We start from the raw sequence: 19,592 nt of genomic DNA on the forward strand, positions 1-19,592 counted from the left end.
TCAAGAATCAGATGCTCTTCCTACTGAGCCAGCCAGGCACCCCTTGAAATATTCTTAATAAAGTGATATATTTAGCTTCCTAATATTTTAATTGATTTTACAGCTATTTTCATAAGTGAGTTGGTCTATAATTTTCTTGTATTGTTTTTTTTTTAAGTTTTTAAATGCTAATTTATTTTTGAGAGAGAGAGACAGACAGAGAGTGAGCAGGGGAGGGCAGAGAGAGAAGAAGACACAGAATCCAAAGCAGGCTCCAGGCTCTGAGCTGTCAGCACAGATCCCGACATGGGGCTCGAACTCACGAACCACAAGATCATGACCTGAGCTGAAGTCAGTCACTTAACTGACTGAGCCACCCAGGTGCCCCGAGATTTTTTTTTTTTTTTTTAAGTTAACTCTACCTTCAAGGTGGGGCTCGAACTCACCACTCCAAAAGACACATGCTCTACTGACTAAGCCAGCCAGGCTCCCTGACTCAGAGATTTTTTTTTTTTAAATGCACATACAAACATTTATCTTTGAGCCCTTGCCAAATACATATATAAATAATTTCCTTTTCCTTCCTCCCTTCCTCCCTCCTTTCCTTCCTTTGTTTTTCTTTCTGTTTGTTTACCTATCTTTTTACTGAGGTATATTTGACATATAACATTATATTAGTTTCAGGTGCACAATATGTTTCAATATTTGTATATATTGTGAAATGATCACCACAATGAGTCTAGTTAACCTCTGTCAACATATAGTTAAAATTGTTTTCCCTTGTGATGAGAACTTGTAGAATCTACACTCTTGGCAACTTCCAAATGTGTAATATATTATCAACTATAATCACCATGCTGTAGATCCTCATTACTTACTTATTTTATAACTGCAAGTTTGTACTTTTTGGCCCCCTTCCCCCATTTTGCCTATCCCCCTCTTGTTCTTTTTTTTATAGTTGCTATCATTCTTTTAAATTAAAAAAAATTTTTTTTAATGTTTATCTATTTTTGAGACAGAGACAAAGCGTGAGCAGGGGAGGGGCAGAGAGAGAGAGGGAGACACAGAATCCAAAGCAGGCTCCAGGCTCTGAACTGTCAGCACAGAGCCCGACGCGGGGCTTGAACTCATGAACCATGAGATCATGACCTGAGCCAAAGTCAGATGCTTAACTGACTGAGCCACCCAGGCACCCTGCAATTATTCTTTTATACACTGTACTATCATTTGGCTAAATAGTACCTTGTTGATGGACATTTAGGTTGTTTTAACTCTTATTAACACAAAAGTACTGCAGTGAATAATGTAGGTTATTCACAGAGAACATGTAGGTTAAATTCCTAGAAGTAGATTGGTGGAATTCTTATATGTACTGCCAAGTTACCCTGCTTAGGTAAATTACTCTCCCTCCAGCAATGTATGAGAATGCCTGTTCCCCTGCAGCCATGCCAACCCAATGTATTTTTAAACTTTCAGATTTGGGCCAATCATCAGACAGGCCTCAGATAAACAGTGATTTCTTAGTATGGTTTTAACTTGCATTTATCTTGGCAAATGGTATATAATCTTAATCATATTTAAGAGGCATTTCTCTCTTTCAGCCTTTACTCTTTTCTTTCATCCATCCAAATTCTTTGCTTATTTCCCTAATCGATTGTTGATCTTTTTCTTCTAAACTGATAAGAACTCTTTGTATAAGAGAGAGATTATCCCTTTGTCCATAATAGGAACCGTGGGATGCTTCACGGACTCTCCTTTCCTACTCACGCATGGGTAAAGCTGTCCATTTAACTCCATGTGGGTTGCATCCCTCAAGTTTTGATATGCAGCATTTCCATTGTCATTGTTATTTGTGCTCTGCTTGAGAACTTATTTTAGATTTACGCTTATTATATTTCTAAACAAATGTCTTTTATTTTTGTTTTTATTTTTTTAAGTTTATTTATTTAGAGAGCAAGTGGGGGAGGGGCAGCGAGAGAGAAAGAGAGAGAGAGAGAGAGAGAGAGAGAGAGAGAAAATCCCAAGCAGGCTCCGCGCTGTCAGCTCAACGCAGAGCCCAAGATGTGTGGTTCAATCCCAAACCGTGAGATCATGACCTGAACCATAATCAAGAGTCAGTTGCTCTGGGCGCCTGGGTGGCTCAGTCTATTGAGCGTGGGATTTCAGCTCAGGTCACGATCTTACCGGTTCGTGAGTTCGAGCCCCCGCATCTGGATCTGTGCTGACAGCTCAGAGCCTGGAGCCTGCTTCCGATTCTGTATCTTCCTCTCTGTCCCTCTCCCCCTCACACTCTGTCTCTTTCAAAAAATAAATAAACGTTGAGAGAAAAAAAAAAAAAAGTCAGTTGCTCAACGTACCGAGCCACACAGGTGCCCCTATTTTTGTTTTTATATATGGCTATTGATTTCTAATTTTAGGCCATCGTGTCAGTGATTTGTTGTATCAAGATTTTCTCTGTGGCGAACTTTAAAAAATGGTGTGGGTGCACTTGATAGCATGTGTTTTCTCTATTTAGTTCAAGACTCTAACTGTATTGGTCAAGTTACCTACTAATGGTTTTTGGCCAGGTGGCCAGTTATTATTGAAAGGGGTGCATTAAAATTTTCTCTGTAATGGTGGATTTGGCAATTTTGTTAATTTTCCCTTCATCTATTTTGAGGCTGTGTCAGAGAAATGTAAATTTAGAGTTGTGATATCTTCATGGTAAATTATTCCTCTTATATTCTCTTGTACCTTAATGTTGTGGCCCTCTTTTTTCTAATCACATAAAAAAATATTGTGAAATATGCCACAATACATAAAATGGTATAAAACGTGTGTATTGTGTAAGGAATAATATAATAAAGGAAATACCTATCTAATCGCCTTGGGTTATGGAATGATGCAGATAGTACCTTAAAAACACCTCCGTGCCCCCACACGGTGCATCCCTCTGTCTCCCTTCACCACAGAGCTAACAGCCGTCCTAACCTGATAAGGAGAATTCCTTTGCTTTTCTCTAGGTTTTGCCATCTGTGCAGGCACCTCATTTAATTTAGGCTTTTTTTTTTCTGAACTTTATACAAATGGTGTCATATTGTATGAAAGCATGCAGAGTGCATACAAGGAAATCTGGGATCTGTTTCTTTTGCCTAGTACTGCGTGTGTGAGATTCATTTCTGTCCATGGCGGTACCTCTAGGACACTTCCATGCCTGTCTAGTATACCTTCGTATATTTCATTATCCCCTGTTCATCCACCTTACTTTTCGTGGACATCTGGGTTGTTTCCAGTTTTCTGCTATTCCCAGAAACTGCTGCTATATGCAAAATTCTTTTAAGTACCTCCTGATACAATGTGCGAGAATTTCTTGATGGAGAAATTTGCCTGGGTGTACAATTGCTGGGTCGTAGGATATGGTAGTAAGCTCCTGTTCTACCTTATTTGGCACTGCAGAATATTTTCCAAAGTTTTTGTTCCCATTCATATCCTTATTGCAAAAATATTCCCAACATTCCATATCCTGGCCAACATATGTTACCAGACTTTCAAATTTTTATTGACTTATTGGATGTATGACCGTATCTCATTATGAATTTAATTTGCATTTCACTGATTCCTAAGAACTGATCATTTTTTCCAAGTATTTATTTACTAATATGAAACTGATTTAAACTAATATACTTAGTTGATATCCTAATATTAAGCCAAACTTCCATTTGAAATTAAACCATTTATTGATTTTCTAATGTTAAACCAATTTTGCATTCCTGAAATGAATGACTTTGGTCATATGTATTATCCTTGACTATCCTTTTTAGGTCTTGCTGGATTCAGTTTGCTGGTTTTTAAAGGACTTATATATCTCTCTTGAGAAATATTGACCTGTAGTTTTTCCTTCTAGTACTGTCATTATCGTGTTTTGGTAACAAGGTTATGCTCCCCTCAAAAAATGAGTTCAAAATGTTCTCACTTTTCTATACACTGAAGAATGTTTAAGATTACAATTTTTTACTCCTTGAGTGTTTGCAAGAATTCACCTGTAAAATCATGTTTGTCTATGTTTTTGTTGTGGGAAGAGTTTCAACTTGATTTTCTTTGGTAGTTTTTGGAATATTCAAGGTTTTCTATTGCTAGTTGGGTCAGTTTTAGTAAGTTGTATTTTTTAGGAATTTTTCTATTTCATCTGATTTTTCAGATTTATTGTCATGAAGTTGTTCACGATACCCTTCTATTATTTTTTAATCTCTGTAGCATCTATGAGTAGGTTTTTCTGTTCGTTCCTGAGGGGATTTTGGCCTCTTTTGTTATTGGTCAGTCTCACCAGAGTTTGGTCAGTTGTAATCCTCTTTTCAGAGAACCAACTATTTTGGCTCTTTTGAATTTCTGTATTGTATTTGTTTTCTATTTTATTAATTTCACTATTTTCCTTCCTTATGCTTTTTAAAAATTTTTTAATTTTTAAAATTTTTATGTATTTATGAGTGCGTGAGCATGAGCGGGGGAGGCGCAGTGAGAGAGGGAGACACAGAATCCCAAGCAGGCTCCACGATGTCAGTGCAGAGCCCAATGTGGGGCTCAAACTGACAAACCATGAGATCATGACCTGAGCTGAAATCAAGAGTTGGATGCTTAACTGACTGAGCCACTCAGGCACCCCTCTTTTGTTTCTTAATGTTTATTTTCAGGAGAGAGAGAGGGGGAGAGAATTAGTGGGGGAAGGGCAGAGTGGGAGAGGGGCAGAGAGAGAGAGGGGAACAGAGGATTCAAAGCAGGCAGAGAGCCTGGCGAGGGGCTCAAACTCATGAACTGTGAGATCATGACCTGTGCTGAAGTCGGAAGCTTAACTGACTGAGCCATCCAGGCGCCCCCTTCCTTCTGCTTTCTTGAGTTTATTTTACCGTTCTATTTTCAACTTCTTGAAATGAATGCTTAATTCCTTCATTTTCAGCTCTTCCTTTTTTTTTTTTTTTAATAAATGTTTCTTGTAAATTTCCCTCCAAGTACTGCTTTAGGTATTTCTCACAACAACTTTTTGTGGCCATTATAAATTTCTTCATCTAAATTTCAAATGGATCATGTTTTCTCATGATTCACAACCCAGAAGATATAGAAAGGTGAACAATGAAAATTCTCGCTCCCCAACTGCTCTCCCACCTGCTCAGTTCCCATTGTGGCTTCCCACCCGTACAGGTCACCTTGTTCTGAGTGCTTCATGTGTGTTTCCAGCCTTTCTCCGGGGTTCACAAGCAGTTAGGACTAGAGAAGTTTATTGCTTTTTCTCTCTTTTTTACACACAATATTTAGTATATTAAACACACGTCCTGCACCTTGTTTTTCTATATCTTGACAATAATTCTTAAAGATCTTTCAATGGCCATCCATCTAGAGCTTTATTCTTTGTTTTTACATCTGCGCAATATTCCATTGTATGAATGTTGCATCATTTTGTCATCATAAATGGACTGAGTAAATAGTTTCCCTCCATATTTTTTGTTACTACAAAAGCTTATTATGTTATACATAGTTTGTGTGTAAATATATCTTAAAAGTATAATTGCTGGGTACAGGTTATATATATTTAAGATTCTCTTTGCAAAACTTTTATTGCGGAAGGCTAAAAACACAGAACATCAGAGATAATTGTACAATGACCCCCTGGGATGATCTAGTTTCAACAAATATGGCCAGTCTCACTTCATCTATTTTCCTGCCCACCTCCCTCTACTAGTACCTCTGTTCCCAAACTACTTGGAAATAAATTGTAGATATCATTTCACCAATAAATATTTCTGTAGGTGTCCCTAAAAGGTTAAACTCTTTGAAAGACATAACTCCATACCCTGTCACACTAAAGAATTACCAGTAATTCCTTATTATTATGAAATATTCAGTATCTTCAAGTTTCTCTGGTTATCTTCTATATCGCATAATTACATAGATTATTTGATGGTTGTACTATGTGAGTCCTTTAAGTTTGAGACTTGTTGAATGTTCCAGCGTATGTCTGTTTCTCTGAATGTTTCTTTGTGCCTGAAAACGTGTACCTATTATTAGCTACAGTGTTTTCTGTATGTCTGTCTTTCAGTTCATGATTGTTAACCATGCTGTTCAAATCTTTTGTATCCTTACTGATTTGTCTTCTGATGTAATTATGCACTTGTAGATTGATCTGTTATTCCTTACTCTGCTTTCAGTGTATTCATTATTATTCTATCACTTGTTGCATTATGTACCTTGGGGGTATGTATTAATTTATTCAACAAATGTTTATTGAGGGCTTCTACATGCCAGGCACTGGAGTAGTTGTTACAGATATTTCAGTGAGCAAAACAGATAAAAATTCCTGCTTTAGTTGGGAGAGACAGATAATAAGAAAGATAAAGAATTACATACAATTTTTTTTTTAACTTTAGAAAGAGAGCATGAGTGGGAAAGAGGGTCAGAGGGAGAGAGAGAATCTTAAGCACCTCCACACTCAACACAGAGCCCAGGGTGAGGTTCGATCCTATGACCCCATGACCTGAGCGGAAATCAAAAGTCGGATGCTCAACCAACTGAGCCACCCAGGCGCCCCAAGAATGACATACAATTTAAATTATCTTCTTCATAAATTGAGCTTTTTTAAAATATGAAACATAATTTATTGTCAAATTGGTTTCCATACAACACCCAGTGTTCATCCCAAGAGGTGCCCTCCTCAATGCCCATCACCCACTTTCCCCACCCCTCACTCCCCATCAACCCTTAGTTTGTTCTCAGTATTTAAGAGTCTCTTATGGTTTGCCTCCCTCCCTTTCTGTATCTTTTTCTCCCCTTCCCCTTGCCCATGGTCTTCTGTTAAGTTTCTCAAGATCCACATATGAGTGAAAACATATGGTATCTGTCCTTCTCTGACTGACTTATTTCACTTAGCATAATACCCTCCAGTTCCATCCACATTGCTGCAAATGGCCAGATTTCATTCTTTCTCATTGCCATGTAGTATTCCATTGTGTGTATAAACCACAATTTCTTTTTTTTTTTTTTCAATGTTTATTTATTTTTGGGACAGAGAGAGACAGAGCATGAACGGGGGAGGGGCAGAGAGAGAGGGAGACACAGAATCGGAAACAGGCTCCAGGCTCTGAGCCATCAGCCCAGAGCCCGACGCGGGGCTCGAACTCACGGACCGCGAGATCGTGACCTGGCTGAAGTCGGACGCCCAACCGACTGCGCCACCCAGGCGCCCCTAAACCACAATTTCTTAATCCATTCGTCAGTTGATGGACATTTAGGCTCTTTCCATAATTTGGCTATTGTTGAGAGTGCTGCTCTAAACATTGGGGTACAAGTGCCCCTATGCATCAGCACTCCTGTATCCCTTGGGCAAATTCCTAGCAGTGCTATTGCTGGGTCATAGGGTAGATCTATTTTTAATAAATTGAACTTTTAACATTATGAATTGACCTTTTTGGTCTTAAATTGTTTTACTTAACATCTTTTATGTGGTAATATAACTGTAACAACTTTCATTGAGTTGTTTACTATATATATTCCTAAGTAGCTCCACACCTTGTGCAATGTGGGACTCGAACTCATGATGCTGAGATCAAGAGTTGGACGCTTAAGCGACCTGAGCCAGCCAGACTCCCCTGTATTTTTTTTATCCTTTTACTTTTATCCTTTCTATATTCTTATGTTTTCAGTTTGTTTTATAAACAACATATAATTAGTTGTGTTTTTAGGAATTTTAACCATTTATTTTATGTACGTATATATATTTGGATTTATGTCTAACATTCAATTTTCTGCTTTATTTTGTTCCATCTGTTCTGCTTCTTTTTCTCTCTTTTGCTTCATTTTGTCTTTTTAAAATTTTTTTTAAAATATTTGTTTATTTTTGATAGAGACAGTATGAGTGGGGGAGGGGCAGAGAGAGGGCGACACAGAATCCGAAGCAGGCTCCAGGCTCCGAGCTGTCAGCACAGAGCCCAACCCCAGGCTCAAACTCGCAAACCATGAGATCGTAACCTGAGCCGAAGTCAGGCGCTTAACCAACTGAACCACCCTGGCGCCCCTGTTTCTTTTTGTCTTAAACATGCCGCCTTTTCTTTCATCTGAAGTTATGTACTTACTTTCTTTTATTTTTTTCAGTAACGGTTTATCAAGATCGAATTCACATCCCATGCAGTTGAGTGTGCAGTTCGGGGGTTTGTGGTATACTCACGGAGGTGTGCCACCAGCACCACCGTTCCTTTTAGAACCTCTTCATCACCCTAAAATACAGCCCCTATTCTTTGGCAGTTACTCTCCACTCCAGCGTTTCCTCAACCCCACCCTCCACTCTAGACAACGTCTCATCTTTCTGTCTCTACAGATTCGCCTGTTCTAGACATTTCCTGTGACTGGAATCCTCTAACGTGTGACCTTTGTGTCTGGCTTCTTTCACTCACCGTGTTTTCTAGGACCATCCATGTGTAGCATGTACCGGTACTTCCTTACACTTTATTCCCAAGTACTGTTGCACACGCTGTTCATCCATTCATCGCTTGACGGACGTTTGGGTCATTTTCACCTTTTAGCTATTACGAACAATGCTGCTTTTAACCTTTGGGATCAAGGTTTTGTGTGGACGTAGGTTTCGTTTCTCTTGGTATATACCAAGGAAGGAGTAGAATTGCTGGGTCATATGGTAATTCTATGTTTAACTTTTGAAGGAACTGCCAGACTTTTCTCAAAGCAGTAGAACCATCTTATAGTCCCACTAGTAGTATTTGAGGGTTTCTCCACATCCTCATCGACATTTGTTTTTGTCTTTTAAACTATAGCCTTCCTAGTGAGTCTGAAGTGGCATTTCATTGTGGTTTTGATTTGCATTTCCCTGATGGCTAATGACGTGGCACATCTTTTCGAGTGCTTTATTGGCGATTTGTGTATCTTCTTTGGAGAAATGTCTATTCAGATACTTTGCCTATTTTTTAATTGCATTATTTGTCTTTTAATTATTGAGTTACAAAGTTTCTTTATATATCCAGGATACAAATCTATTGTCAGGGGGCTCCTGGGTGCTCAGTCGGTTAAGCATCCAACTTTGGCTCAGGTCATGATCTCATGGTTCCTGAGCTCAAGTCCCTCTTGGGCTCTGTGCTGACAGTGCGGAGCCTGTGTGGGATTCTCTCTCTCTCCCTCTCTCTCTGTCCCTCGTGGGTTTCTCTGTCTCCCTCTCTCTGCTCCTCACTTACTTGTGCCCTCTCTCTCTCCCAAAACAGACAAACAAAAACCACAAATCCTTTATCAGAAACATGATTTGAAAATGTTTTGTCCCATTCTCAGGTTGTCATTTCACATTCTTGATGGTGTCCTTTGCAGCACAAAAGCTTTTCATTTTGATGAATTCCAGTTTATCTGTTTTTTGTTACTTGTGCCTTTGATGTCATATCAAATAAACCATTAGCTCATCTAAGCCCATGAAGACTTATAACTGTATTTTCTCCTAAAACTTTCATAGTTTTACATTTAGGTATTTGATCCATTTTGAGTTATCATTTTTTGTATATAGTATGAGATAGGGCTTCAACTTCATTTCCAGTTGACCCAGCACCATTCGTTGAAAAGATGGTTCCCATCAATGAATTACCTTGGTAACCTTTCAAAAAAATCAATGATGATAAAAGTGAAGGTTAATTTCTGGACTCTAAATTTAAAAAAAAAAATTTTTTTTAATGTTTATTTATTTTTGAGAGAGAGAGGGAGAGAGACAGCGCTTCAGTGGGGAAAGGGCAGAGAGAGAGGGAGACACAGAATTCGAAGCAGGCTCCAGGCTCTGAGCTGTCAGCACAAAGCCCGATGTGGGGCTCGAACTCACAGACTGGGAGATTATGACCTGAGCTGAAGTTGGGCGCTTAACTGACTAAGCCACCAGGCGCCCCTGGACTCTAAATTCTATCTCACTGAGCTATGTATCTATCTTTGTGTCAGTATCACACTGTCATCATTGTAGTTTTGTAGTACATTTTAAAATCAGTGTGAGTTCTCCAACTTTGTTCTTTTTCAAGATTATTTTGGCTATTTGGAGTCCTTTGAATTTTCATATGAATTTTAGGATCAGTTAATTTCTGCAAAGAAGCCAGCTGGAATTTTGATGGGGACTGCATTGAATGTGAAGATCAATTTGGGGAGGATTGCCATCTTAATGTTAACATTCAATATTAAGTTTTTTAATCTATGAGCTTGTATATCTTTCCATTTTATTTCAGTCTTTAACTTTTAACTTCTTTAAGAAATGTGTTATAGCCGGGGTGCTTGGGTGACTCAGTCAGTTAAGGTTCTGACTCTTGATTTTGGCTCAGGTCATGATCTCACAGAGCCACACCAGGCTCCACGCTGACAGTGCAGAGCCTGCTTGGGATTCTCTCTCTCTCTCTCTCTCTCCCAACTCTCTGCCCCTCCCCTGCTTCCCTGCTTGTGTTTGCATGCACTCACTCTCCCTCTCTCTCAAAATAGATAAACTTAACAAAATACTCACATTAAAAAAATGTTTTCGTTTTCAGAGTACAAGTTTTGCACTTCTTTTGCTACGTTTCTTTCTTTTCTTTATTTCTTTTTTTAATATTTTTTTAATGAAATTTTTAAATGTTTTTATTTATTTTTGAGAGAGAGAGACACACAGAGTGCAAGCAGGGGAGGGGCAGAGAGAAAGGGAGACATGGAATCCGAAGCAGGCTGCAGGCTCCAAGCTGTCAGTGCAGAGCCCGACATGGGGCTCGAACTCATGAACCGTGAGATCATGACCTGAGCCAAAGTCAGACACTTAACCGACTGAGCCACCCAGGTGCCCCATTTATTTCTTTCTTTAAAAGTTTATTTATTTATTTATTTTTATTTTTTTTTTATTTTTTTAAAAAAATTTTTTTTTCAACATTTATTTATTTTTGGGACAGAGAGAGACAGAGCATGAACGGGGGAGGGGCAGAGAGAGAGGGAGACACAGAATCGGAAACAGGCTCCAGGCTCTGAGCCATCATCAGCCCAGAGCCCGACGCGGGGCTCGAACTCACGGACCGCGAGATCGTGACCTGGCTGAAGTCGGACGCTTAACCGACTGCGCCACCCAGGCGCCCCAAAAGTTTATTTATTTTTGAGAGAGAGAGAGAGAGTGGGGTAGGGGCAGAGAGAGAGAATCCCAAGCAGCCTGCACGCTCTCAGCTCAGTCTCACGAACCCCATGATATCATGACCTTAGCCAAAATCAAGAATTGGACGCTTGGGGCACCTGCGTGGCTCATTTGGTTAAGCATCCGACTCTTGATTTCAGTTCAGGTCATGGTCTCACGGTTGGTGGGATCAAGCCGCACGTGGGGCTCTGCGCTGACAGTGTGGAACCTGCCTGGGATTAAGAGTTGGATACTTAACTGATGGAGCCACCCAGGTGCCCTGCTGCTACATTTATTCCTAATTATTGTTTTGACGCTATTGCAAATGGGATTATTTTCTTTTTGTTACTTTATTCATTTTTGAATTGTTCATTGCAGTATATAGAAATACAGTTGATTCCTGGGGCGCCTGGGTGGCTCAGTCGGTTGAGCATCCGGCTTCGGCTCAGGTCACGATCTCGCGGTCCGTGAGTTCGAGCCCCGTGTTGGGCTCTGTGCTGACAGCTCAGAGCCTGGAGCCTGTTTCAGATTCTGTGTCTCCCTCTCTCTCTGCCCCTCCCCTGTTCATGCTCTGTCTCTGTCTCAAAAATACACGTTAAAAAAAAAAATTAAAAAAAAAAAAGAAATACAGTTGATTCCTATATCCTGCAACCTTATGGAGCTTGTAAGTAAGTTCTAGTAGTTTAGTAGATTCTTTAGGATTTTCTGTCTCTAAGACCATCTGTAAATAGAGATAGTCTTACGTTTTTCTTTCCAACATAGATGTCTTTTATTTCATTTTCTTACCTTATTTCCCTGGTCAAAACTTCCAACCCAGTGTTGAATGAAAGTGGCACAAGCAAACAACCTTGTCTTACTCCTGGTCTTAGGGAGAATCCGTTCAGCTTTTTACCATTAAGTGTAATGTTAGGTGTGGATTTTTAATAGATGCCTTTTATCAGGTTGATGATATTCTCTTCTATATCAAGTTTGTTGAATGTTTTAATCATGAAGAGGAGTCACATTTTTGTCAAATGCTTTTTCTGTATCAATTGGGATGATCGTGTGGTTTTTGTCCCTTATTCTGTTAGTGGGATATATTAATTACATTAATTGATTTTTGTGTGTGTTAGCCCAACCTTGCACTCCTGGGATAAATCCACTTGGTCTGGTGTATAACCCTTTTTATATGTTGCTAAATTTGGCTAACTAGTATTTTGTTGAGGACTTGGGGTCTATATTCATAAGAGATATTGGCTTATAGTTTCCTTTCCTTGTGATATATTCGTCTAGATTTGGTATCAGGGTAATAACACTGGCTTTGTAGTATGCATTGGGGAATATTCCCTCCTTTTCTTTTCTTTTTTTTTTTTTTCCTGGAAAATTTTGAACAAGATTGGTATTTATTGTTTTTTAAATATTTGGTAGAACTCACCAGTAGACCCATCTGGCCCAGGCTTTTCTATGTGAGTGGTTTCTAGATTACTAATTCAGTCTCTTTACTTGTTATAAGTCTATCCATAATGTCTATTCCTCCTTGAGCCAGTTTTGGTAGTGGTGACTTTCTAGAAATTTGTCCATTTCATCTAAGTTATCTGATTTGCTGCCATGTAGGTGTTCATAGTATTTCTTTATAATCCTTTTTTATTTCTGTAAGGTTAGTAGTAACATCCCCTCTTTCATTCCTGATTATACTAATTTGAGTCTTCTCTTCTTTTCTTGGTAAGTCTAGAGGAAGTTTTGTCCCTTATTGATCTTTTCAAAACAGCTTTTAGTTTCATTGATTTTTCTTTATTGTTTTTCTATTCTCTATTTCACTTACTTTTGTTCTAATCTGTATTAACTTGCCTCTGCTTGCTTTGGGTTTAGTTTGCTTTTTTGGGGGGGCCATTCACAGTGGAGAGAAATGTAAACAACCCTAAGGATGCAGTGGTAAATCACAAGAGCGTAAAATAAACTGTAGTAAACATTGTACTACTGTAGCAATTTTGTAGCCACCTCCTGTTGCTATTGTGATGAGCTCAAGTGTTGTATCTGCTTAAAAGCCCATGATGCGAATCTTCTCTAGTCTCTGCGGAATCTTCTCTCGTCTCTGCGTGAGCAATTTGTCTTCGGTAAATTGCATATCACAGTAAAAAGTGATCTCTTGTGCCTCTCACTATTAGTGGTTAAGTTTTTGGGGAGTCAGAAGTCATATGCAGATTTTTGACTGCATGAGGGTCAGTGTCCCTAACCCCTGCACTGTTCAAGGGTCAAATGTGTGTGTATATATACACATATACACACACACATATACACATATATGCCCATATATATATATATATATATATATATACACACACACACTGCATATATACAATTGCATAGATAGATAGATAGGTAGATATAGATATATATACTGTATTTATATAAAGGAAGAACGTGAAACAAAAATTGTCTGGTTACCTACAGTGAAGCTGCCTGAATTCGGTTCCTATTTTTGACCACTTACTAGTGGTCAACCTGACCAAGTCCCTTATCTGCATCAAACCTAAGTTTCTCGAGCCACAAAGTTGAGATACTAATCCCTCCCTCACTAGGTTGGTGTGATAATTCAACGAACTAATGTATGTAAAATGTCATATCCCAATGTATGCACAGTACCAGACACACAGTAAATGCTTAACAAAAGGCAGCTGCTGAGAACTAAAGCTAATTATTAGTGGTAATTATTATTTGTTTACCCTCTCTGTCCTGGCAGTTCCTCTGTGACGAGGGTGCTGGTATTTCTGGGGACTACATTGATCGAGTGGATGAGCCCCTGTCCTGCTCTTATGTGCTGACCATTCGGACTCCTCGGCTCTGCCCCCACCCTCTCCTCCGGCCCCCACCCAGTGCTGCTCCCCAGGCCATCCTGTGTCACCCTGCTCTGCAACCTGAGGAGTACATGGCCTACATTCAGAGGCAAGCTGGTGAGTAATTAGAAGAGCAGGGAGAGGAAGGAGAGACGTGGGGACGGATAAGCAGAAGATACGGTATTGAGAGCCCAGAGGCATGTGGCCTTGTCCTGCCTACACACTGTTTTTCAGTAGACTCAAAGCAGTATGGAGACAAAGTCATAGAGGAACTGCACGACCTAGAGCCACAAATGTGGAGCGAGGCCAAGCCGGGAGCAGTGCCCCCAAGGAGAGCAGGTAGGACCTTGGAGCCCCTGTTCCATGAAACTTCTCTCCATTTCTTCCCTTTCCCCAGTCTTACCATCCTATACTGACTGTTGGGGGTCAGGGGCGGGGGAAGTACTATGGGCCCTGATTCCTTAGTAATAGCAGAGGGAAGTGTACCCCATTCTATTTGCTCCCTTCCGTTTCTCCCCTCCTTTCAGATTCCTCCCTGTTCTCTGTATCCCAGGTGCACGTCCAACCAAGGATGACGGTAAGGAATCAGATTTCTGGAAGATGCTTCGTGAGCCAGAGGACCAGGCCGCTGGTGGGGAGGAGGCTCAGGCTGAGGTGAGAGCCAGCTTCCCAACCATTTCTCCAATAAGGCTGACCCTGGGTGAGCTGAGGTCATTAGGAGATGACGTACCCCTTTCTAGGGAGGCCAGGCTAAACCCAGAACCACTGCCTTCAGCGTGTGGTAGGCATAAACAAGCGTGTGTACTTGACTCTACCCTTGTCTCCACATCAGGAGCAGGAACCAAATCTTGAGGCAGCAGACCCAGCTCCGGGCCCTCCTCATGGTGAGCGAGCCGTCCGTGTGTCCTTGACTGCTTGAATGTATTTGGGGGTGGGCACGGGGTGGAACTAACCACTGGGGGGTGGGGGGAGGCTGGGCTGCCAGGCCAGCAGTGAATTCATTTTTACAGGAGGTGATACTATTTCCCGGCAACAATTCTATTCTGGGGAGATAACAGAACACAGTGGTTCCACCACTTGCTGACTTTGTAATCCTGGGTGGTTTCACTTAACCTCAGTTTCCTCGTCTATTACCAGCGGGTAATAACCCCTACCTTATAGGGTTGAGGTGAGGTTAAATGAGAACGAGTCTGTAGCTCACGGCAGAATGCCTGGAACAGAGTGGACAATAAGTGGTTTGAATTTGTGGAAAGGGGAGAACAGTATCTGGGGAAGTGGAGCCTGTGGCCCCAGAGTCTCTTCTGTGGTCCCAAAAACTGCAGTGATTGCCAGCAGGGCCTCGGCCGTGCATGTGTGACTTTGCTTGTTAGTATCCTCCGCTCCCCACTGTGGGTCCACCGTAGGCCAGTGCTCTCGGGGTGGGGGGGTGGCTATGCCGTCCCCCATCTCACTACAGACAAGTAGTCCTGGAGGCAGGGACCATGTCCTTCCTTGGTCCCCTCCTCTCCTCGCCTTAGGAAATCAAAATAGAATTTAGGACACAACTGGTCCATTCCTGCCCTTTCATCTCAGATTTTCAGAACAACGTGCAGGTCAAAGTCATCCGGAGTCCTGCGGACTTGATTCGATTGATAGAGGAGCTGAAAGGTGGAACAAAAAAGGTATAGGCCCGGCTCAAGGGAGGGGGAGAGCCTGCCCCCCTGCTGGGAGCACTTAGGGAACCGCCTCTGACCTGGGCCTGAAGGCAGCCCAGCGGGTTGTGGACTCCCTTTGTTTTCTCCCCCTGAGTGCCCCCTACCACACTCCAGCCACCGTGGGTCTGCCGCCCGTGCGTCTCTGCGGAAACCCCAACCGTCCACCTCTTTCTCCTGATTCCCGTCCACCCAGGGGAAGCCAAATGGAGGCCAAGAACAGCCTGCAGATGATGCCACAGACGTCCCTCAAAAGGAAGCAGAGGTGAAGGCGAAGAGTGACGCAGATCATCAGAACGAGGTAGAAGAAGAGGAGGAGGAGGAGGAGGATGAAGACGAAGATGAGGATGAACAGCAGTTACTGGGAGAGTTTGAGAAGGAACTGGAAGGGATACTGCTCCCGTCAGACCGAGACAGGCTCCGCTCAGAGGTGAAGGCTGGCATGGAGCGGGAACTGGAGAACATCATCCGGGAGGTGAGCACAGTTCTCACCCTGACGCTTCCGCAGCTGGCTGCTCCCGTGGGGAGGGACAGGCCGAGGGGCTGCAGGGGAGCAAAGGTCAGCATCCACACAGCACAGGGCCTGGGATGGGGCACCGTCAGCTGGCAGTTGTTTACTTAATAAAAGGAGGGGGACAATAGGAAAGGGGGAGCAGAGAGAGGCATGGGACTTAGCTATTACTCTCCAGTAGAGCACGGACCACTGACCTTCACTCCTCAGACCCTTGACTCTCCACTCCTGCTTGGGCATTCCAGACAGAGAAGGAGCTGGACCCAGACGGGTTGAAGAAGGAATCCGAGCGTGATCGGGCAATGCTGGCCCTGACATCCACTCTCAACAAACTCATCAAAAGGCTGGAGGAAAAACAGAGTCCAGAGCTGGTGAAGAAGCACAGGAAAAGGAGGGTTGTCCCCAAAAAGCCTCCCCCCTCCCCCCAACCAGCAGGTAAGAACTGTCAGACAGGGAGGGGCAGTCAAGCCCATTGTCTTTGTCCCTCGGCCCAGGCCCACGCACCCTGGAGGGCATCCTGCTCTTTCCCTTCTGAGAGTGCTTACTCTCTTCCCTCTTCCTGGAACGCTGTTCTCACTGCCTCCATCCCTTTGCCTGGCCACCTTCTATTCATCCTCTTGGGAAGCAGCCTTAAGAGCATGTCTGTCTTGTTTTCTGGTTTGCTCCTGTGCACCCACTGCCTGGCACTTTCCTGGCACATGGTGGGTGGTCTGTAGATATTCATGGAATGACTGTGAATGAGCCTGTGTGCTGAAGTCCACACACCTGTGAAGGACGCAGCCTGTCAACAGTTAGGACTTCGCACCGCGAGAGGCCCCAGCTGGTTGGGTGTGGATAGGGCAAGCCCAGCTATTCGTAAGCCAATTGCCTGGACAGACTTGAAGTTATTCCGTCTTCCTGTACCCCCTTATGTCCATTCCACAGGGTCCTGTGAGATCAGACATTCCAAACAGAAGGTTCTGTTTTCAACCTTCCATCCCACTATCTCTATAAACACTGGAATGTCTTTCGAGTACCAGCATGTGGAGTACCAAGCCACAGTTTCTGAACCTGCTTCTTAAAACAAAACTTCTTTGTTGGCCCAGGTGGCTTGATTTTTGCTTCAGGAAACACAGCCATTTTTCCTGTAGGGGATAGGCAGAATTATTGGTTCGGGAGGGAAGAGGGAGGCTGTAGCCGGGGGAGGGAGCTTTATAGGCTTGGGGGGGGGGGCTCTAATTTATTCTGAGCCCTGGTTCATGTATGCGTTTGAGGTGGAAAACTGCCGAAACCCGTTGGTGGCTTAGGGAGAGGTGACCACCACAGCCCCTAACCTGGAGTCACGGCTCTGCTTTGTGTCTCCCTGTGTGTCTCCCCCTCTAAGAGGAGGATCCTGAGCACAGAGTCCGGGTCCGGGTCACCAAGCTCCGACACGGAGGCCCCAATCAGGATCTGACTGTCCTCGAGATGAAACGGGAAAACCCACAGCTGAAACAAATCGAGGGGCTGGTGAAAGAGCTGCTGGAGAGGGAGGGGCTCACGGCGGAAGGTGGGCCCTGGGGCTGGCTGGCCCAAGAGCTGTTGGCAGGGCCTGCTGCCCGAGGTGGAGGGGCTGGGTCCCGGTGGAAACCTGGCTGGGCGCCTGGGGGGCAGAGGCCCTGCACCGAGGCTCCCACCCTTCCTCGCCTCTCACTGCCCACGTGGCTCCTTTCCAGGGAAAATTGAAATCAAAATCGTGCGACCCGGCGCGGAAGGGACAGAGGAGGACGCACGCTGGCTGACTGACGAGGACACAAGAAACCTCAAGGAGATTTTCTTCAATATCTTGGTGAGAGGCCGCCCGCCCCCAGTCCCGGATCTCCAAGCCTTGGCCCTGCTCTAGCGCGCCGTGGAGCTGAGAGCGCGGCTCCGGCCACGCTGGCCAGCCCCAGCCTCGCCGCCACCTTCTGTCCTTCTGTGATTCGAGGCTGGCGGTTCTGGCGGCCGGGAGGGTTCATCCTCGGCCGGAGCCGCTCGCGAAGCGCGGGCGCCGGGTCCCTGCCTTCCCCCGAGCCGCCCGTGTCCTTGGATCGTCCGGAGCCCAGGGCGCCCTTGGCTCCCCAGCAGCGACCTCACTCAAGGCACACCCTCCGCGCAGGTGCAGGGAGCAGAGGAGGCGCAGAAAGAGCGGCAACGGCAGAAGGAGCTGGAGAGCAATTACCGCCGCGTGTGGGGCTCTCGCGGCGGGGAGGGCACGGGGGACCTGGACGAGTTTGATTTCTGAGACCACCGCTGCCGTCTGCTGGCCAGGGAGTCCCGGGCCTGCCTAGACTGGCCCTGCCTTCTCCCCCACCAGCCACCCGGGCCCTGAAGGCTAAGCGGCAGAGCTGAGCTTCAGACCCTGGCATCCAGCCGATCCTGCCCCCCCCCCCCCGCCACCGGGGGGGGGGGGGCGTGGCAGGAGCACACGGCTGCTGCTCAGACCTGCCCAAGACCAACTGGGCCTGCCGGGTTTGCTCTCCCAGGCTCCTCCCCACAACCCCTTCCTTTCTCCAGCCCGCCCTGGTACCAGCCACTTAACTTGTTGGTTCCTTTCCCCTCCCTACCTGGAGAGTTGGTGAGATCTCTTGCGTGGAGGAGGGCAGGGAGAGCAAGAAGAGTGGGGCAGTTCAGCAGGCCCCCCACCCCCTGCCCGAACTGCTCCTCAGGGTCACCCCCTTCCCTTGGATTGGCTTGGGATTTCCCACTCCTCTCCCTTCCCACACTGTTCCCTACAATCCATACTTCTGAGTTGAGGTGCTTCCCCCTCTGCCTCTGAGGAAATGGGAGAGAGTTGCCCACCACCTCTGACACAATCCCACTGAAAAGGGTGGGGTACAGAACCACCCACCATGTTCTTGAACAATCAGGTTTCCAAATAAAGAACTGGACCATCCGTCAATCTTTTTTCTTCTTCTTCTTCTTCTCAGGGGGAGGTGGGGTGGGAGCTCTAGTAGGCATGAGGCTGACTGTTCTACTGTTCTCAGGGTGGAGTGCACTCTCTCTGAAACCATTCTGTGCTCCGCACCCCCTAGGTGGCCTCAGTGGGCACTGGGGCACACGGGAAGAGGCCAGGACAGAGAAACAAAGCCCACTGGCCTGCCAAGGACTGCAACACTTTTCCTCACCCATTTCTGTTCCTTCTCTTCTCCCCCTGTATACCCCAAAGCCAAGCGCACACCGCGGAGCTCCCCCACCAGGGGAATCCTCCTGCTGAACTCTCTCCCAGCAGCGTGCCGCAGCTTGTGTTTGCCACCCACACCCCGTGCCCACCTGGCCGTACCGCTTCATTTCTCCCAGTAAAGACTCTACCCTTCACCACGCCCAAAGAGGGCATTGCTGCCCACACATGCCAGCTTCCTACTATGCCAAGGGCAGGTGGGTCTGGGTAGGTCTCTCCATCTCTTCCTTGTTGCCAAGTATAGATGTTGGGCCCCTCACTGCCCCCCCCCCTTCTTTACATCTCTGAGATATATAGTCTTTCTGCC

At 44.4% G+C, this 19,592-nt stretch overlaps 1 protein-coding gene across 4 annotated transcripts in view; it reads left to right on the top strand.

Moving 5' to 3' along the window:
* Positions 1-19,006, top strand: part of OS9 (OS9 endoplasmic reticulum lectin) — a 30,944-nt gene extending 11,938 nt beyond the window's left edge. Inside the window, exons 6-15 of one of the 4 annotated variants that reach the window (XM_047065151.1) lie at positions 13,812-14,022; positions 14,140-14,244; positions 14,459-14,559; positions 14,738-14,789; positions 15,478-15,566; positions 15,793-16,071; positions 16,353-16,542; positions 17,471-17,635; positions 17,802-17,914; positions 18,224-19,006. In XM_047065151.1, coding sequence (XP_046921107.1) covers positions 13,812-14,022; positions 14,140-14,244; positions 14,459-14,559; positions 14,738-14,789; positions 15,478-15,566; positions 15,793-16,071; positions 16,353-16,542; positions 17,471-17,635; positions 17,802-17,914; positions 18,224-18,349 — 1,431 coding nt within the window. In that variant the 3' untranslated portion in view covers positions 18,350-19,006. The remainder of the gene's footprint in view (positions 1-13,811; positions 14,023-14,139; positions 14,245-14,458; positions 14,560-14,737; positions 14,790-15,477; positions 15,567-15,792; positions 16,072-16,352; positions 16,543-17,470; positions 17,636-17,801; positions 17,915-18,223) is intronic. The other 3 variants (XM_047065152.1, XM_047065153.1, XM_047065154.1) reach the window with 3 other exon arrangements.
* Positions 19,007-19,592: the final 586 nt, after the last annotated feature.

Source organism: Lynx rufus, unplaced genomic scaffold, assembly GCF_022079265.1.
Source record: "Lynx rufus isolate CCGP_SWC_20201006 ecotype Redwood Valley unplaced genomic scaffold, mLynRuf1.p SCAF_7, whole genome shotgun sequence".
Classification (NCBI taxonomy): domain Eukaryota; kingdom Metazoa; phylum Chordata; class Mammalia; order Carnivora; family Felidae; genus Lynx; species Lynx rufus.